The sequence below is a fragment of the Cajanus cajan genome, chromosome 7, assembly GCF_000230855.2.
Source record: "Cajanus cajan strain Asha chromosome 7, NIPB_CcT2T_4, whole genome shotgun sequence".
Taxonomy (NCBI): Eukaryota; Viridiplantae; Streptophyta; class Magnoliopsida; order Fabales; family Fabaceae; genus Cajanus; species Cajanus cajan.
In genome coordinates this window covers 38,001,916-38,023,009 of record NC_138523.1, presented here as the reverse complement: position 1 = coordinate 38,023,009, position 21,094 = coordinate 38,001,916, and the positions used below count along the sequence as shown (strand labels likewise).

The following is a 21,094-nucleotide window of genomic DNA, read 5'->3' as shown; positions in this document are numbered from 1 at the left end:
ACTAAGATAAATAATAAAATTGGATAACTTATAAATACAAAACATAAACAAAGATATATATATCATTAAGTTTTTAAGTATTAGGTATTTATACAGTTATCCAAAATTACTATCTCCTAGTGCCGGTCAAGCACAAAACTGCTACCCAAGGTGGCAACTCTAACACGAGGATCAAAACTCTCCGTCTCGCAGCGGTCACCTCAACTCCAAGCTAACCTTGACCTGCTCTCATACCAAGTATGATCATCGCAGTTCCACCACATGGAAACAGAAGGGTAAGCTAGAGTTCAAAATCAAACATAAAGCAACACACCACACACTTCAACATATTAACAATCATGCAATAAATGCATAACAATCATCATCTCACAAACGATCATACAATTCAACATAAAAAACACAACTCATTCATACCACTTAGAAGCAACTTTAATACAACAACAACAACCATATACAACTTAATATTCAATGCGTCGTCACGGATATACAACTGGGAGATCTCCAACTACTGAGGTTGAGCAGTCTAGGTGGCATAAACCCTACCGAATCCAGCGTTTGACCTATCTCTACCAGGTCAGGTATAGAACAGCTTTAGGAACTCCGAAGAGAACCAGGTATAGACAACAATAGTTGATTTCTCAGGTGTGCCACTTAGACTCGGAGGTCCAGTACTACTGTCAGGACTGAAGGGTTTGGGTATGAGCCTACCACGGCCTTGGCTAGCTTCACCAATCCACATGTGGAGTTAGCCCACCCACTGTCCTCCAAGTACCACACACCCTCCAGTATCTAGTCAAAAACTGCATCTCTAACTAGATACCTTACTCAAATTGGTCATTCAACCATGACATGGATCGACTATTTCCATGTCGCCCACACAGTACTAAGGGATTCAACTTTAAAACAACTTTCAACTTTAAAACAACTTTCAACTTATTACCTTAGTACTATGTATCTCAACTTCTGGCCGCTTGTAATCAGTATAGCTCGGCCTGACCCCTATACTGTGGTCGCTTTATACACGTGTGCCTCGACCTTGCCCACACACGGGATCAACTAAGTCCTAGAGGAGAACGATACAACGCCCACTCCGAGGGACAACTTCCCAAGGAGGGTTTTTCAACAAATTGGGCTCTCAGAGCACCACAACTATCTCAATCTGCACAATGGGATGAGTAACTTCGAAAACATCTCCTCTAGTCCTAGTGATCAACAACTTATCATCACAACTTAATCAGCTTATAAATCAACAACATATATCAGCTCAACAACTTTCAACTTGAACAACATAATCAACTTTTCAGCAATAGACATCACATCAACTTTACAGCAATAGACGACTTACAACTTTACAGCAATAGACGACTTACAACTTTATAGCAACTCTCAACAATACAACTATAAACATCTTACAACAAGAGGCAACTTACAACAATAAGCATCTTTCAACAATAGGCAACCTATACAACTTTAAACAACTTTTACATCAATAAATTACTTCAACTTATACATCTCAACTTATTAATAATTCAACAATAAACAACATAAAAACAACTTAATTTTACCACGTATAGCAACTTTAACAACGTATCACATATTATCAACACACAACATATGAACAACTTAAGTTAACAACTTTATAAACAACTTCAGCAATATACAACATATTTAAAATTCATCTATAAGGTCAACTTATATAAACAACATAAAAACAACTTAGTCAATCTACACTCTAGCTTCCCTCACCTGAAGATTGGCTCAGAATAGCCAAAAACTGTGATGAAATAGAATTCCCTTCCAAAACTCAACTCGGAACTTCAATCCTCCCAAAGAAAGCTTTCTAATCTGAATTTCAAGAAAAGTCAGAAGGCATTAGTGGTCTAGAGGAGAAAAGGAGTCAAATAGAGAAATTTGGGAGAGAAAGAAGCTCACTGACCCAGAGACCTTCTCTCTAAAACTTCTCTCTAAAAACTCACATTTTCCTGAAGGCCCCCAACCCCTATTTATAGACTTTCGAATTGCCCCAGAACGGCCCGTACCGAGTTCAGAACGGCCCGTTCCGAACTCCCAAATCACGCACAAAATCCACGCCCAGAACGGCCCGTTCTCGGCCCGTTCTGAAATCAGAACGGCCCGTTCCGGGATTCATCCGGAACGACCCGTTCTCCCTCTGGAACGGCGCGTTCTACCTCCGGAACGGCCGGTTCTCCTTCCCAGAACGACGTTCTCCTTCATTTTTTTAAGGCCAAATCAGTAGTTTGGAACGGCCCGTTCCAAATTGGGAACGGCCTGTTCTGGCTACTGAATTTTATTTTTTTTTCTACGTTACAATTTTTTTAATTATTCTTAACATATATTAAATTATTTTTTTCTCTTTTCACTTATCATTTCTCACCTAATTATTTAATTATTAGAAAAGAGATATTTATATTTATCTTCTTCAATCTTAAAAAGAGAAAATTTTTGTCCAATTAATTTTAAATATTTATTATCTTTTGTCTAAAAGAACTATTAATTAAATAAGGATATTTTATAAAAAAATAATTATAATTAATACAATTGATAATTAGAAGAATGTTTTATAAAAAAAGGAACAAACAAAAAACTGAAAATTATCTTATATACAAAAATGAAATTTGAATTCAAATTTTGAAATTTGAATTCAAATCTCAACTCACATGTGTGTCACCGGTTCACATAGTAGCTAAGTGAGTTTAGGTTTGATTTAACTTGAATTTAGGGTTGCATTTGGGTCACACATGTTCAGCCAAGGTGGCGCCATCCATGTGACTCCAAATGCAACTTAAATGCAAGCTAAATTAAACCTAGTTTAACCTAATTCTATTAAACATGTTTTTCCTCCTAATTCCTAAACTAATGACCTAAATACAATGGTTCAAGAAATACAATGAATAGGAAAAATTACAAGAAAGAAAATGAGCCCAATATTTGGTATCAAAAGCCCAAAGCCCATGAAGCCCAATTACAAGCCCAAAATTCACAAACCCTAATCTATGGTCAAAATACAAGACCAAAAACAAAGTAACTTCCTATTCTATGAATGTAAAATAAAACATGGTGTTTAATCAAGTAAAGTCCAAGTGAGAAGCACCCTAGGCCCATCAAGCCCATTGGGCCCACTAAGCTCTGAAGCTGACAAGTCTTCAAGTAGTCTCTTGGCCATAGCTCTAGTGGTTGGACCCTTGGTCCATGCTCTTCCATCAATCTCTCTAAGATGTGACCGAACTTTTAAAGACATTTGATATGCAAACTACTTTAGATGGTTAACAAAGAGCTTGTGATAGCACTTGATATGTAGTCTCTTTATTAATAAAACTTAAAAATTTAGTGATAATATGGATCTTGAGTACTTATTGTTGTGGTCCTATGTTAAAGAGATCACTTTTTGGATCTTTGGATTTGGACCTTAAGTGTCAACTAGGTTTGGGAACCCAAATATAACTCTTGATGAGTATAAGTGGACTTGACATGACTTTGTAATCCTGATGAGTCATTGGTGGATCTTCCCCCTAGTTGAGAGTGTTTGGTGTCGGGCACTTGAATCGGTTGATTGCATCTACTTGCACATATTCTTAGGTTACACTTTTTCATTGCATTAGAATACAAGACCATTGCATAACATACTTGTTATTTTTTTATGTGATTGATTTATAATGTGTTGTAGTGTATCTTTATATGTTTTGTTGTGTTATGTATGAGTGAGATGTATCCTACTCCTTGCTTTTGTTTATCTTGTTTGTGTTTGGGTTAAATGTCATTTACAAGTGAGGTTCAATTGGAGACTAATGTTAGGGATTAGGTTTGAGCATCCATACTTATGCTTTTGGGTTTGTCTTACTCTAATATAATGTGACATTGGAGCTTGGGTTTTAATTTGTATTTTGAATCTCTTTTGTCTCTTTATCTTTTGTTACTTTGATTTATGAAAACTTGTGTATGACCTTTAAAGTGTCAAACAAAAATTTGTTTATTTTTAGTTCTCCCTTTATGGAAACATTTAAAGTTAGTTAGTTATAATGTGGTAACTTTTACCTTATCGTTTAGAAAAGATTTAAAAAATTCTGCAAATACTTTTGTTGATATTAATTAATACCATGAAAGAGTAAATGGTGTAACTAACGACGAATCTAGAACTTAGTAAAAGGGGAACCAATTTTTTTAATGATAAATTTAAAATAAATATTAAATTATAATAATTAAATGTATCATATCATTTATGTAAATTATGAATATCATTTTTTAAAATCATAAAATTCACCAACAATATATAATATGTATCAACTTTTAATCAATCTCTCAATATAAAATTAAACATTTAATAAATTTTATCTTGTTTTTAAGTTTATTTTTTCCATTTACATGGCTAATATTAATTTCTCAACTATAATAATCGAAAATGAAGAGCCAATTAAATAGGAAATTAAATATTTTCTTAACTATTAATATTTAGAACAAAAACATATTTTATCATAATACATTTTTTCAAAACAATTAAGGGAGGGAGGGAGAGTCAGGGGCTTGGATTCGTCTCAGGTGTAACACAACCCATCAACCTAGAAAGTCAAAGTAGAAATTGACCTATATTTTTCTTTAACTTTTAGTTATTGACACTGACTTATGATATTTTATATGGTTTATTTACTCATTAAAACTTATTTGAAATAATGATTGTGTTGTGTACTTATTTTTTTATTGATGATAGACTTTTATGGTTACATTTTAGACTTATTTTAACACTGTTAATTGACTTATTTTATTGTAGTTGATAAACTTATTAAGTATATGCTCCAACTAATATTTGAATCATTTGCTCTATTACTAATTTTATAACATTTTTTAATTATATTTGATCATAAAATTTTTGGAAGAAAAAAAAGTAACTTAATTTTTTTTAACTAGATTGACAAATCAATCCATCTTACAATTTGTCACTAGTTAAGTGAGTCAAGTTAAAAAATTTAATTTCAATAAAAAAAAAATTTTAATCTAACCTGTCTTTGAGTGAGTTAAAGAAAAGTTAATAGTTGAATTAATTAGTGGAGAGTGCAAGGCATAGAAATGTGATGTTTTAATATAATAAAAACAGATGGTTATTTAAGAAAAATGAAATAAAGAAGAGGAAAGGGAAGTGCATTTAGGGAAAATAGAAGTGTAAATAGCAATAACATTGGATTAGCGGGTCCAACAGGCCGGGTTGGCTTTCAATGCAGGCTTTAACCTACGGAACCTGTTTCTGGCCATAGTGAGACGCTTCATCACGCATCTGCTTCTTCCACACTACATTTCTCCGTTTCCTTTTCATTCTCACGGCTTCTCCAATACATAGATTTTTCCTTTCTTAAAATAAAACAAAATAAGAAATAAGAAATAAGAAAAGTCTAGGGTAGAATTCAGTGGTATGGATGACACGACGGAGAACACCATCCTCTTACCCATTGCTGCTTCTTCCTCTCCTCCATTTTTCCATGCTTTTTCCCTGAGGTACTCTTTGAAGATCTCCTTCGATTTTCTTTTCGCCTGTCACTGTTTTTAACCATACTATATTTCACTAAATTATGAATACTCATATTTCTGTACAGAGATGTATGGTTTTCAGTTTTGGAATTAAATCCATATTATAAGATAGGATTTTTATTGTTACAGACTTATAAAAGATATTTCTTTGGTGGGTTTGTGAGGATTCTGCTATCTTATTCGTAAATTAGGTTTTTTTAATTAAAAAAAATGGAGGGGTTGATATTGTTGTGGAGATTCATATGAATGACGACGGTGTTTATAAGGTTGTTTGTTGAATTGTTTTTGGAATGGCAAAATTGAACCGACCAGAAGCAAAACTCATCAAGCAGATGAGGTAGTCGAATCCAATGGGTGGTTCACTTCTCACATGTTGTCTTTCAATGGACAATCATCATCACCCATCCACACTCCTGTCCATGGATTCAAGTGCACCTTCTTCACATCAGGAACTGGATCTGGATATGAATGGGAAAGTCACACTCTGTCCACCACCTGACATCAATTTGCCCCTTTCCGCTGAGCGCAGTCCCCCTCCTCAGCCATGGAATCCTGACCCTTCTGATGCTGTGTTGGATGTTGGTCTTGGTACTCAGGGATATGAGCATGAGAGTTTTCTCCAACTCCCCAAAGTTGGAAGGAAATGCGCCAAGCGCCTTGATAGCATATGGGGTGCCTGGTTTTTCTTCAGCTTTTACTTTAAGCCTGCATTGCTTGAGAAGTCTAAGGCCAAGGCTGGCAGGGACAGCAACGGTGTTTCGGGGTTTGACAAGTCTGATATCAAGCTTGATGTTTTCATGGTTCAACATGACATGGAAAACATGTATATGTGGGTTTTCAAGGAGAGGTCGGAGAATGCGTTGGGTAAGATGCAGCTGAGGAGTTACATGAATGGGCATTCTCGCCAAGGGGAGCGCCCGTTTCCATTTAGTGTTGACAAGGGTTTTGCCCGATCCCACCGGATGCAGCGAAAGCATTATAGAGGACTATCAAACCCTCAGTGTGTGCATGGCATTGAGGTTGTTCCTGCACCCAATCTGATGACCCTGGATGAGGATGATCGGAAAAGGTGGATGGAACTCACTGGCCGAGATTTGAATTTCACAATCCCTCCTGAAGCAAGTGATTTCAGTTCATGGAGAAATCTTCCCAACACGGATTTTGAGCTCGAGAGACCACCTCCCCCAATTAAGAGTGGTCCTAATTCGCATCCAAAGAAGCTGCTTAACGGATCTGGACTGAATTTATCAACTCATCTATCTAACCACAGTAATGGTGATGGGTTGGACCTCTCTCCTGTCAGCGGCAAAAAGAGGAAGGACTTTTTCCCTCATGGAAATGAAGAAGAATGTTACTTGGCTGTTAATCCTCCATATGATCGTACTACAGATATAGAAATGCACCCAAGTGAGCCACACTGGTTGAATGACTTCAGCGGGGTGATAAAGAGTGTTTATGGACCTGTTACAGCTGCAAAAACTATTTACGAGGATGAACAAGGTTACTTGATTATTATCAGTCTTCCCTTGGTAGATCTTCCAAGTGTGAAAGTTTCATGGAGGAACACTCTGACTCGTGGTATCATAAAGGTTTCTTGTATGAGCACATCTCGGAAACCTTTCATCAAGAGACATGATAGGACATTCAAGCTTACAGATCCATCGTCAGAGCACTGCCCTCCTGGAGAGTTTGTCCGAGAAATCCCTCTCTCAACTCGAATTCCTGAAGATGCCAACATAGAAGCATACTATGATGAGACAGGATCAGTGCTTGAGATCCTGGTGCCAAAACATCGGGTGGGACCAGAAGAACATGAAGTCCGTGTTTGCCTCCGCCCTCATCTGGGAGGGAATGATCTTAAGTTAACTTGAGATAGGCACTTAAAAAAAATTGTTCGGGATTTCAGTATGGTGCGCATGTTATTGTTTTTCTAACTTTACCATACAGTGTTATTTGCAATAGAATTGTGTCTTTCATTTGTCTCTAGCAATTTTAGCTTGCTGACTGCCCTGGTTCTTTTTGTTCCGGTCCATAGTAGTGAACAGCTAGTTCTCATAATTTATTAAAAAAAAAATATTATCCAATCATACATTTGGAATAATTGGCTAATCAATTTCAATCTTCACTTGGGTTCTGATTTATTGCCCTGTGTTTCTAAACTATCTAACTTCGGATACAACGTTATACAAGAGTACAAGGTATAGTTTTGCCTCCCAATGAGATAATACATCAGTAGCTACGATATAACAGGACTCTCAATAATTGAGTTAACTTTCACTAGCAGTACAATGATGAATATGAAGAACAAATTAACTGTTTCTATTCATCTGCGTCACTTTATGTGTATCATATTAACGTGGTTCGTTATGCAATACAGGATTACGATTAATGGGTGGGGTTCTTACGGGAAGTCAGAAGCTGTTGTCTGATAATATTCACACCTTTTTTAACAGAAAATTCAATTCAATGTACCCTACCTTTTAGACTATGTAAGAGTATTGAAAAAAAGAACAAATTCAACACCCAAATTAGATTAGTAATGTTGAAGAATCGGTTACCTGTAGAATATTGTTTTTGGTTTTCAAAAACTCTAAATGATATGTTGCCCTAAGAGCAGAAAATTTTTACCCGTCGCATTATATGATTAAATCATCAATTTAGTCTTTAAAGTAATACACTCTCCTAATTATTTCTAAAAAAAATAAAATTATACAAGTGATCTATAAAGTATTAGAAATCATCTTATATAATCTCTAAAATATTAAAAATTCTTTAAATACTACTAACATAATTTTACTACTTTGAGTATAACTTTAGGAGAAAAGATGTTGGTTGGAAGATTAAATTAGTATATGTGATTTGTGAATCATTCTTTTTATTCAAGTGATGGCATCTAATTGAAAAGAAAAATTTTCCCTGTCCTTTTTGGTCAGGGCACGTCATTTTCTATGAACTTTTCTTTTATTTTCTTTTTATTTGATTATCGAATACTTTTCTCGTTTACGCGTTGAGAAGGCTATCGTCCTCACGTCATGAACAGATAGGTAACCAGTGGTCCAGTAAACCTTTTAAAAAATAAATAAATAAATAAGAGGTGGTTGTTGTGCTAAATCTCAGATTAAAAGATTATATATCGTTGCAATACTTTCTAATTAGAGCACTTTTTTATTATTTTATATTATTATAATAATAACAAACGGCCATATCGAATAACTTTGAGCTTATAAATAGCAACTTACTATACGAGTTTAGTTAACGCAACTGAATAACAACTTTTTATTTATAAGATCTGTATTTTATTTCGAATCATTACAAAATTAAGTTGAATTGATTTCAATATATTATATTTTCAAAACAAAATTAATTTATACTTTTAAGAAAGCATTTCATTTACTAAATAAATTTCAATACAGATAAGTATACTCTCAAATAGTAATAAATAAGTTTTCCACAACACGTGTGTAATTGTTATGTGAGAATTATGTTATTACATCCTATCAAACTTCGAATTCGAATTCTATTCAATCTTTTGTTTATCCGGAGCTTTGTTTAAGTTCTAATATGGGTGGTTTTATGATTTTTTTTTTACATTGTTATGTATTAATTTGAATTTAAAAGTATGTTTTTTAATTAGTAATATATTTTTTTTTTCTTTAAATATTTGAGTACATGTTAATATAATATAAGAATACAAAAAATGTAGTATTTTCAATATGAAACTAAGAGATATGAATATTTCATCATGAGAAGTTATTATGAATAGTAAATCTTTAAATATATTAGTCCGAAATTATTTTTTTTTATGATTATCCATCATAAAATATTTTAAGAATTTTAAATTTAATAATTAAACAGAATAAACAAATTTCTCTTTAATATATATATATATATATAAAGCATATTCAATGAAAGAAAATCTTATTATAAGAGATGAAAACATTAAATAATAATTTTTAGAATTAATAATTGAAATTAAAATTTAATTATAAATATTTTTCTATGAGATTATCACTATTGTTCCTTCCACCACTATCATCACTATCATATGACATCAACTATGCTAATGGTAACAATAGTGACAATGATGATGTTGAGTAACAAAATGGTGATAATGATAATTTTGGTGATAATAAAGATCATCATCACCTTTACAATAATCGCCTCAACCATGAGAAAGTAATGACGATAATATTGGTAGAGATAATAACAACGACAAGAACATTAAGAAATAATAGACTAATAGTGGTAGATGTGACAATAATAATAATTTTATAGGAGAAATCTTTATAATTGAGTTTAGTCATCTCATCTCTCATGATAAAATATATTGTTGAATTCTCTCTCTTTATATATATATATATATATATATATATATATATATATATATATATATATATATTGATAATTAATTTACTTAAAAAAACTTTATTATATAACTAACTACTGTATTAAAAGTATGAGAAAAATTAATTTATGAATTTCAATCCATTTTGATTAGTTCAACGTGATGTAACTTTGAATCGTATGAAATAGAAAGTAGTTAAAGCACATTATTTAATTTGATTTGTGCAACATTTTCTTAAAATGCACTTCCTCCATTTCATAATAATTAGTGTTATTTCAAGTTATTTTATACAAATTAAAAATAACTAATAAATAAAAGAGAATAACAGTTTTATAAAATTAGTCTTATAATTAATTTTCTTTCTTATAATCAATACAATGCAACACTTTCTAAAAAGTATTATGAGAGGTATAAATAAAATAATATAATTAATTCTATATTAAAAAATTAATATAATACTTATTTTAGGACTTTTTATAAAAATAAAAAAAATACTGAGAAAATAATACATATGTATTTCAATATTTGAGGATACAAAACACTATGACGGCAGGGTTGGGGGAACAAATTTGTGTTAGATGAATTTATAACCTTGTATTTTTATTTTAGATCGGTTAAAAACTTAATTTTGTCCCTTATAATATTTTTTTGTTTCAATTTAGTTCTACTTTAATTTTTTGTTTCAATTTTGTCCCTAATAATTTAAATTACTGCAATGTCGGACTTCCGTCCAAATTATTTAAACGGAGTTAACTGTTGGTCACGTGGATGCCACGTAGATGCATAGGTGGATGCTAAATTTCTTTAATGCATCTGAAACCAGAACGGCCCGTTCTGGTTTTAGAACGGGTCATTATGGATTCAAAACGGACCGTTCCAGAACACCAACCATATACGTACGTTCAACAAAATGCAGCAATGTGGTTCAAAAATTGAAAACAAAATTCATAACATAACAAATTCAAAGACTGAAATATTGTTCAGAGACTGAAAACAAAAATTCATAACATAACATATACTAAGAAAGTTCAAAGAAATTACTGAGAAGGGAAATCACATCTGGATAACGCTGAAGGAGCCAATAATACATCTTATCCACCATATAATTATAGTGTTGTTGGTGTTCATCCATCTCTTGCAATCGACGATCCATACACTGAATGGCTGGCAGAATATTAGCATTATCAACCTGTACATGTGGTTGTGTGGTGAAATGTTGGTCCTATGTGTCCTTTTCCTCTACTTCAGGTTGTACCTCCTCAAGAATAGGTTGTTGTTGTTGGGGTACATCGGTCAATGACTCCAAGGGAAAATACTATGTCGTTTCATCCTCGACTGTATAGTGCCGATTTGGTAGTAAGTGGTTCACTCCAGTTTGACTAACAATGAAATAAAACCTATCACCATTGTCCTTAGTAATACATTGCATTGTCCTTAGTGATACACTATATAGCCCAAATGTTTAGCAATTGAAGTTATCAATCCCCCATTGACAATATTACCAAATTCAGTGTTTGAAATGTTTTGTACCTTGGGTCTTTTTACTTGCACGATTCACAACCGTGATTTAGAATCACGGGCGTGAACTATAATCATTGACCATTTGTGTTTGACATTCTGGAACCAAAACGACCCGTTCTAAAACCAGAATGGCCCATTCTGCTTGCACTCTTGGTGTGTTAATTTTGCATCTGGAACAGGCCGTTCCAGATGCAAAATTAGCACACCAAGAGTGCAAGCAGAACAGGTCGTTCTAGTTCCAGATGCATTAAAGAAATTTGGTATCCACTTATGCATCTACATGGCATCCACGTGGCCAACAGATAACTCCGTTTAAATAATTTGGACAGAAGTCCGACATTGCAGTTAGAGACCAAATTGAAACAAAAAATTAAAGTAGACTAAATTGAAACAAAAAAAATATTATAAGGGATCAAATTAGGTTTTTAACCTTTTAGATTTAACGATCTTACACTGTAAATCTAAAAAAAATTATAGTTTCAATTAATAAAGAGTTATCCTATGCATAAATTTTATAATAGTTACTTGATGATTTCTAATTGAATAATACTATAAAAATAGTTTTACACTATTTATGTATAAAAAGAAATTCTCTTTTAATTGCAAAAGTATTTTAAAACCTACATACAACTTAAATTGTTTATTTTAAATTTAAAATATAACATATTTTTAAATATATTTATTACTTTAAATTTTATTGCAATTTAATTTATATATTTAACAACATTTATTTATTATGAATTTTAACTAAATAAAAATATACATTTTTCTTGTGTAACATACATTTCAAAACAAAATAAATCATTGGGGTGAACCTAATAGTGAAGTGTTAGGATATTATGCATAAGATGTTAAAATTGAATCTTATTGTTATTATTATAATTTTTACTAATACAAAAAGTTATAAGACAAAATAATAATTTATATTTAATGTAAAACTAATCAGCTCGACTTTAAATAGAGCAAGATAAAAATCTATTTTACAGATTTTCATTTTCCTGTCTTTTATGTTTGTTTCTTGGCGTCTCTTTCTTTCTTTTATTTATTTATTTGGTTATGAAGCACATTGTCCACATGAAGGGGCACTAAGGGACCAGCAAACCATTCAGTATTTCAGCTACCCACTTACCCAGCTTGGTAGGGCTTTCTGAGTCAAGAATTGAGATCGAAAGAAAGAAATAATGCACTAAGGAATAATAATTAAGACACATATCACAATCAAAAAAGAATGTAGTATAATAAAAAAAATGCATTTACCTTTATGAATGGTGATTTATATTTATAATGTAGGGGTTAAATTTTTAATTTATGTTTGAAAACATGAGTTTTCTATAGTGTGGGGAAAATAATATTTTTTTAATTAAAAAATAGAATTTAAATGGTAAGACATGAATTTGTGCATAACATTTATTTTCCTTTGAGATTAATCAGACTAATTCTCGGTGAGACTTTGACTTAACCTAAACAAATATGTACATGCCAAATGTCAATATCTTACAAGAAGAAAAACATTGTTAATTAACAAAATTAATTTGTATTATTTAATCGTACCAATTTAATTAGGATAAAAAAAATTGTACCCATCTAATTTTAAAAATAATTTTGTTTTAAATTATATTTGATTGAAACTTGATATGTCAAGAATAACAAATGATCATTGAAAATGAAATCTTAATTACATAACAAATATTTTTTTAAAATATCATTAAATAATATAAAATTAATTTAAATTTGTTAATATTGGAAACTAATATATATGAATTTTTTTAAACATATAATTTAATCCTTATATTTTGTGGATTTTAGATCCTAAAAGACAAAATTATTAAATTGGTCTTTGTACATGCAATAAGTGTGGTCTTTTTTGGTCTTGCATTGGTCATCAATTTCATCACATATTTTTTATTTTGTTTTTATATATGTGCATTCTTAATTTGAGTTATATAATTATTGAGAAAAATTCAAGTCTCACATCGACTAGAGATTATGCAATTGAATAATATATAAGTGAAAAGTAACCCTCACCTTACAAATCGATTTTGTAGGGCTGAGTTAAGCTTAAATTCATTATTCTAAGAATAACTGTAACACATTCTTAATTTGGTTCTTAATAATAAAGATCAAGTTAGAAATACAGTGCACGTATATAAGGACCAAATTCAAAAAATGTTACATGCACATGGACCGAATTAAGAATATATAAGAGGATTAACAATGTTATAAACCAAAATCCTTATACGTATAAAAATTAATTTAATAAATTTTTATGTATATGGACTAAGTTAAAATTTTACTTATATACAAAGAATAAATCACATATTTAACCACTTTTTTACTTGTATCAAGAAATAAGAAAGAATAGAAAATAAAGTGATCTCACATAAATTTTGCATGCCAATTTATCTACTACTTTTGGTTGGGTAACCAAAAGTGAAATTTTTTTAATCTGTAAGAATTACAATGATGATAATATCGTTCAAACTTAGGATTCTGTATATACTACTTAAACCCCTTACCACTAGATCAACCCTAATGGCTCAAAAGTGGAGTTTGAAGTGATGTATAACATATTTACAAAATGAAATAAAACAAAAAAAATAAAATAATTTTAACTAAATGTTAAAATATCTTTTTGGTCCCTATAGTTTAAAAATAGGTATTTTAATCTCCATACGTACTTTTTTTAATCTCATTAACCTTCTACTATATTAAATTGTGTTCAACACCATCTCTTGTATTGATATGATTGATGTCTTCAATTTTGTATTTGTGATGCATAAATTATTTTGTAAATAAAATAGTTTTTAGTTTCTATAATTTTACTTATTTTGACTTTTAGTTCTAATGGTTTAAAATGGTCATTTTTAAGTTTTATATTTACCTTTTTTTAATCTCTTTACGTCACTACTATTAATTTATGTGTAAATCGTTTATGTGTGAGCGATGTATGTTTATTAAATTCATGTAGCAATGGTGTGTTTATTTGCCAGAAGGAGATATATCGGTTTAGGGGAAAAAATAAAGAATCTTCGATCAACAAGAGGTTTTTCTATGTTTGGCAACATGCTCGTGAAACAAATAGAAAAACATCAATTCAGATTTTTTTTTATTATTGTGATGGAGTACAATAGTGTTGGTGTTCTTGCGCAAGGAAGGTCACACTGTTACCAAAGTTATGTGGTGTGCTCGTTGTTTTTGGTGGTAGAGATGTGCTGTTACCATTCTTGGTGGAGTACAATGGCTGTGTTGGGTGTCTTGTGCGAAAGAGTTTAATGTACTTCTATAACAGATCGTGTTCACATTTAGTGAACTTTCAAGACGAATCGCATTAGTGAAGGTAGGTTGTTATTTTTTTCATCCCATTATTCCATGTGAGTTCACAATAGAAGAAGGGTTTTATTTTTTGATCAAGTTAGTTTAGCAAACAAGGTGGCCTATGTAATGCGTCAGTTGTGCGAAAACGAGGTGCAAGCCTCATTGCCAGTTTGCCACAAGCCAATTTTAGCAAGTCAATAATCACTCACCATACACAAGACTAACAAAACCTAACAAACAAACAAAAAATATGTACAGTGCTTGGAAATGAAGAATGCAGTGTGACAGAGGCAAGGTGTAAGGTCCTGAGTTGTTAACTTATTGTAAAATCAAATTTACAATTCGGCTTTCTAGCCTTCCCTACTGTAGCCTCGAAAAGAAACATTCCAACTGAAAATATTAAGGGATAAAAAACAGCGTCAGAATCGCATCCAGTGTCCAAGATTCATTTACGTATTTGAATAAATTCGTCTCACAAAAACAGTGAAAAAACCATACTCATGTGGAAATGTAGAATAACTAGTCTCGCAGTGGGGGACTTTGATCCAAGAATGTATGTGCAGCAAGTGATCGGAGGAAGGAATATAAATTTCCCGAAACTAGCTCAAGATTTGCAGCAATAGAAAATAAAAACAAATAGGCTAGTAAACGACGAAACATGACACACACATACTAACAAACCAGAATACAACTTAAGATTAAAGGTCTGTGTCTACTGAAAAACAATAAAAAGTGACATGATACTGAAAAATCATACAGCAATATACTACCAAATATTGTCTTTCTTATCAAACTAAATCCAACAAAACGCATCAAATGAGACTTGATTAATAAATAGTAGTTGAAGAAGAAATCAACTAAAGTCTAAATTTAGTCTACTTCCTCAATCTTTGGACCAGCACCACTTCCACCAGCTGGAGCATCATCGTCCATCCCACCAGCTCCCGTGTCTGGACCAGCACCACCTTGGTACATCTTGGCAATGATAGGGTTGCAGATGCTTTCCAATTCCTTCATTTTGTCCTCAAACTCATCTGCCTCTCCAAGCTGGTTGCTGTCAAGCCACTGGATGGCCTGCTCAATGGCATCCTCAATCTTTTTCTTGTCAGCTGGATCAAGTTTCCCTCCAATCTTCTCATCCTTTATTGTGTTCCTCATGTTGTATGCATAGTTCTCCAATGCATTCTTTGCCTCTACCTTCTTTTTGTGCTCTTCATCTTCAGATTTGTACTTCTCAGCCTCTTGAACCATCTTTTCAATCTCTTCCTTTGACAATCTACCCTTATCGTTGGTAATGGTGATCTTATTCTTTTGGCCGGTAGTTTTGTCTTCAGCAGAGACATTCAAGATACCATTGGCATCAATGTCAAAGCAAACTGTAATCTGAGGAACACCCCTGGGTGCAGGAGGAATGCCTGAGAGTTCAAATTTGCCCAGCAAATTGTTGTCTCTAGTCCTTGTTCTCTCACCTTCATAAACCTGGATCAACACACCAGGCTGGTTGTCAGAATAAGTTGAGAAAACCTGTTCTTTCTTTGTTGGGATTGTAGTGTTCCTTGGGATCAGGACTGTCATCACACCACCAGCAGTTTCCAACCCAAGAGAGAGTGGGGTGACATCAAGCAAGAGAAGATCCTGAACCTTCTCGTTACCCTCACCACTCAAGATGGCAGCTTGAACTGCAGCACCATATGCCACAGCCTCATCAGGATTGATGCTCTTGCAGAGCTCCTTCCCATTAAAGAAATCTTGCAGAAGTTGTTGAACCTTAGGAATTCTAGTGGATCCACCAACAAGTACAACATCATGGACAGACCTCTTGTCCATCTTAGCATCTCTCAAACACTTCTCAACTGGTTCCATGCACTTGCGGAAGAGATCCATATTGAGCTCCTCAAATCTTGCACGGGTGATGGTAGAGTAGAAATCAATTCCCTCGTACAGAGAATCAATTTCAATGGTGGTTTGGGCAGTGGAAGATAGAGTTCTCTTAGCCCTCTCACAAGCAGTCCTCAACCTCCTAAGTGCTCTGGGATTGCCACTGATATCCTTCTTGTTCTTTCTCTTAAATTCCTGAACAAAATGGTTCACCATCCTGTTATCAAAATCCTCACCTCCAAGATGTGTGTCACCAGCTGTGGCCTTCACCTCAAAGATACCCTCTTCAATGGTAAGTAATGAAACATCAAATGTACCACCACCAAGATCAAAAATCAAGACATTCTTCTCGCCAACACTGGTAGCCTTCTTGTCAAGACCATAAGCAATGGCAGCGGCAGTTGGCTCATTGATAATTCGCATGACATTAAGACCAGCAATAACACCAGCATCCTTGGTAGCTTGACGCTGAGAATCATTAAAGTAAGCAGGGACAGTAACGACAGCATTCTTGATTGTGGAGCCAAGATAAGCTTCAGCAATCTCACGCATTTTCATAAGTACCATAGAAGAGATTTCTTCTGCAGCAAACTGCTTATCTTCACCCTTGTAGTTTACTTGAATCATTGGCTTCTCACCAGGTCCAGCAATAACCTTAAAAGGCCACAACTTAATATCACTCTGAACAGAGGCATCACTGAATCTACGACCAATCAATCTCTTGGCATCTGCAAGAGGAACAGCAAATTATAAATATATAATATTGCAATTCACATAAACAAAACACAAGCGAAGATCTATTCTGAAAGAAAAGGAACTGAACACATACTAAAACATTCTGATCTACAAGGCCATGACAATCCAAATGTGACACTTCGAGGCACTTCTAAGAGAAAAAAATACAAAGGAAAAATGGAACAAATTTTCCTATAAACTAAAAATAGCTCAGCTATTTGCCTTGCCATTAGCTGATCCAAAAAATTACTATTAAGTTATGCAAAAGTTAGTTTTAGCTTATAAACAAGCTTGTTTCATTTTTCCTTCCTGTTTTTATTTTAAGTCATGCAAAAAATTAGTTTTAGCTTATGGAAAAATTGATTTCATTTTTTCTTCGTGCTTATTTTCTCCTAAAAGTATTAATAGAAAAATTTATCTAAACAAATCCTAAAAGTCAAAACAGTCAACATAGGGCCCATTTAAAGAAACTATTCCATAAGCACTTACATAAGCTCTAAAGTCCAATGGCACCAAGTCATCTAATTTAATAGTGCCTATATTGATTTTATGCATATGGAAAAAACTTGATTCTGCAAACAAAGCACAGTAGATCTAACAGTACAAACTCTCCTGTACATGTTAGATCCACATCCCTATCCAAGCACATGGCCAAAACCCGAACCAATTCAAATCATGCTTAACTAGTAAGGAATTCACAGACTCCTTAACCAACTTTCATTATTCAATACTAGTTAAAAAAAATAAAAATAAAAAAAAGGAGTCACCATATCCATCAAACACGGAAGAGATATAAAAAGCACATGCATCTATCTCCAAGCTAAAACCGGAACATATCAAACACGATAAAAAGAAAATAATAATAATAATAACATTCATATCAATTCACTTCAAGCATACACGTAAGAAAAACAGCACCAATAACAACATCAACATGTCATATGATAAAGCATACCGTACATTAAGTACAAAAGTAGCGGATCTTACCAAAGACGGTGTTGATCGGGTTCATGGCGACCTGGTTCTTGGCGGCATCACCAATGAGACGCTCGGTGTCGGTGAATCCGACGTAAGACGGCGTCGTCCTGTTACCTTGGTCGTTGGCGATGATCTCGACGCGATCATGTTGCCAGACACCGACGCATGAATAGGTGGTTCCGAGATCGATTCCGATAGCTGGACCCTCTCCTTTGCCGGCCATGCTGCGTTTGTATGTCGGCGAGTGAAGAGAGATCTGAGAGGTTGAGAACCGCGGCTGGTATCTAGATTGAGTGCGAAGAGGAGGAGGGAAGGGTAAGAGTGGCGTTTATATAGCAATGCTTCAAGTTTGTTAGGGTTTGTGATTGCTTTTTCCAGAATGTTCCAATACCCTACAGACCGTTCGATGTGGTTGGCGTGTTTGGACGGTCGCTGATTTGAACCTTTGCTGGCGGGCTTGACTTGCTCACTTTTTCTCTCCCATTTCTTCGCTTCTTGTTCTCCACGAGTAGTATTTAGAAAAAGGAAGGTAAAGCAAATATGCAAGATGAGATATGAAATAAAATAAAATAAAAATGATGATAAATAAGATTAAAAATTAAATAAAATATGATAAGATAAAAGCATGATAAATTTGGATATTATTTATTCTCTAATTTTTTTATATAATCTAATATTTAATACAAACTAAATAATTTGTTAGATAATATGTATTGTCCTATTTTATTATCGAGATAAAATATAAAATATATATCAATAGTAATACTATTTTTTTATTATGGTTATATAATAGTTTTAAAATTATTTTTAATGTATTTTTATTAAAATTATACGACTCTTAAAGAAGTTTTAATTGACTTTTATCTATCGTAATAACTTAAATTTTTCTTTTGTCTATACTTAATATCTCAACAATGACTAATTTTAGGGTGTACCACTTGATCATATAATATATGATGCACCGTAAATAATGATATTTAAATTAATCTATGTTTCAATAACTATGATACACTTTGCCACTATTTTTTTTTTCTTTCTAATATTTTCATCATTGACCACCAGGCACCACTTGTCCCTTAATCCATTAATGACCTCCTTTTTGATCAGGTCCTTCACCCCCATATGATGATAACGGTAATAACATTCAATCACTTCACTTCCATTATTTCTCCCCCACTTAAACAAAAGAAGGAAGAAGAAGACGGAAAAAAAAAAAGGGAAACAAAAGTAACACGATAAATCCACTACATATTTATCGTTGCATCGTGTAACTATGTTTATGTTTTTATGTATGTTTTTGCATTGTTTGTTGATATGTGATGTTTTGAGTTAGATGTTTTATAGAATTCTAAGTGTTAACAAATACTTGAAAGTTAAGTTTTCAGAATTGTTTAAGTTAATGTCAAAATTGAAAAAAAACAAGGAAAAATATATAAGGTTTTTTAATACTTATATATAAATATTCTAACATTATATATCAATCTCACATATATTTATCTCTTTTTCTTTTCCTATGTGTAAATTAACATAATAATTTTCATCTATCAATCTATAATATTTTTATATAAATTTTAAGAGGGTCAAATATTTTTTTAAAGTAATTTTGGCACATGGCCCCTCCAAGTCCCTCCTCCCTCTGCCCTATTTTTCATGAAACATGAACTTTCACAATTTCATTTCTATAAGTTTTAAAGAGAGAGGCTTTTAAGTTAAAGAAGTTCGTTTTTCTTTTGATTCCTACGAGAGCTACCTTTTTCTTCCCTTAAAGTTGAGATTAAGTTGTAAAAGCTAAAATTCAAGCATCAGAGACTTAAATTATTATAGAGAAGTTGACCCTTGATGGTTTGAGAGATTTTCCTTTTCTTCCTTGATTTCTATTTTATGGGAGTAATCGAAGTAAGGGAAACTTGTTTATTTAATCTAAGTTGTTTATGTTGAAATCTATTGTTTGAATTGCCCAGCGATGACATTTGTGTTGATTTTGAATGGATTTAAGTTGTTGGTAAAGGTTGGGTTTAAGCTTGTTAAACCAACCCAAAGATTTGATGACTTCTTGAGATGTCATTGTTACATGTGATGTTTGAGGTAAACTTTGAGTTGTCAATGTCATGCATAATCATATTTTGAGGCTACAGGTTGATCGTATGGGTTGTAGTGGTTGGAAATCTAGGAGGATGCACGCACCAAGGAGCTGCATTACATTATTGCCTAATAAGCGGCTTAACTTGTCGAGCAAGCCTTCAAAATTGAAGGCCAAAGACACTTTGATTCACTCAACAAAAATGTGTGTTCATAATGAACATTATGAAACTACATTGGGAGATGTTATCGTTGTTGTACAAGATGAAAATTTTGTGGATGGTATATGTTGGGGGCACACCCAATGATGGGACCCACATGGAGAGCGAGGGTTTAACTTGTCGAGCGAGCCTTCAAAATTGAAGGCAAAAGGCACTTTGAGTCACTCAGCAAAAATGTGTGTTCACTATGAACACTATGAAGCTACATTGGGAAACATTATCGTTGTCAAGCGAGCTGAAATTTTTATGGATAATGTATGTTGGGGGCACACTATGAAGCTATGTTGGGAGACATTATCTTGCCAAGTGAGAGTAGCTCGCTCAACAAAGGGCTTTGTAAGGGCTTGGACACCCAACAAAATTTGTACCTTTAATGAATCTTAATGTAGTTTATTTTAATTGAGATGTTTTGTTATCCTTGTAGCGTAAATTGTTGATAAATGTTGTATATTATTAAGTATTGATCATTGGTGAGGGAGTTGAGATG

At 33.0% G+C, this 21,094-nt stretch overlaps 2 protein-coding genes across 3 annotated transcripts; one reads left to right on the top strand and one right to left on the bottom strand.

The window, feature by feature from the left end:
- Positions 1–5,274: 5,274 nt before the first annotated feature.
- On the top strand, positions 5,275–7,525 carry LOC109794212 (uncharacterized). 2 transcript variants are annotated; one of them, XM_020353689.3, is made up of 2 exons: positions 5,275–5,502; positions 5,848–7,525. In XM_020353689.3, exon 2 carries the CDS (start codon positions 5,886–5,888, stop codon positions 7,404–7,406), a length of 1,521 nt encoding a protein of 506 aa, XP_020209278.1. In that variant the 5' UTR covers positions 5,275–5,502; positions 5,848–5,885; the 3' UTR covers positions 7,407–7,525. The 2 variants fall into 2 exon arrangements, with proteins under 2 accessions (XP_020209278.1, XP_020209273.1); XM_020353684.3 differs by having other exon boundaries at positions 5,665–7,525.
- Positions 7,526–15,389: 7,864 nt separating this feature from the next.
- LOC109806299 (heat shock cognate 70 kDa protein 2) lies at positions 15,390–18,625 on the bottom strand. Its single transcript, XM_020368672.3, has 2 exons — positions 18,317–18,625; positions 15,390–17,322 (listed from the first exon to the last, which is right to left on the bottom strand). The coding sequence occupies exons 1-2, from the start codon at positions 18,528–18,530 to the stop codon at positions 15,587–15,589; spliced, it is 1,950 nt and encodes a 649-aa protein (XP_020224261.1). The 5' UTR covers positions 18,531–18,625; the 3' UTR covers positions 15,390–15,586.
- Positions 18,626–21,094: the final 2,469 nt, after the last annotated feature.

What these genes read in the sequence shown, in the direction of transcription:
- LOC109794212 (XM_020353689.3), top strand. Translation starts at nt 5,886, where the DNA reads ATGGGTGGTTCACTTCTCACATGTTGTCTTTCAATGGACAATCATCAT.
- LOC109806299 (XM_020368672.3), bottom strand. Translation starts at nt 18,530, where the DNA reads ATGGCCGGCAAAGGAGAGGGTCCAGCTATCGGAATCGATCTCGGAACC. An exon ending in CCCGATCAACACCGTCTTTG is followed by an intron (nt 17,323 to 18,316) that starts GTAAGATCCGCT and finishes TTCCTCTTGCAG; the next exon opens with ATGCCAAGAGATTGATTGGT.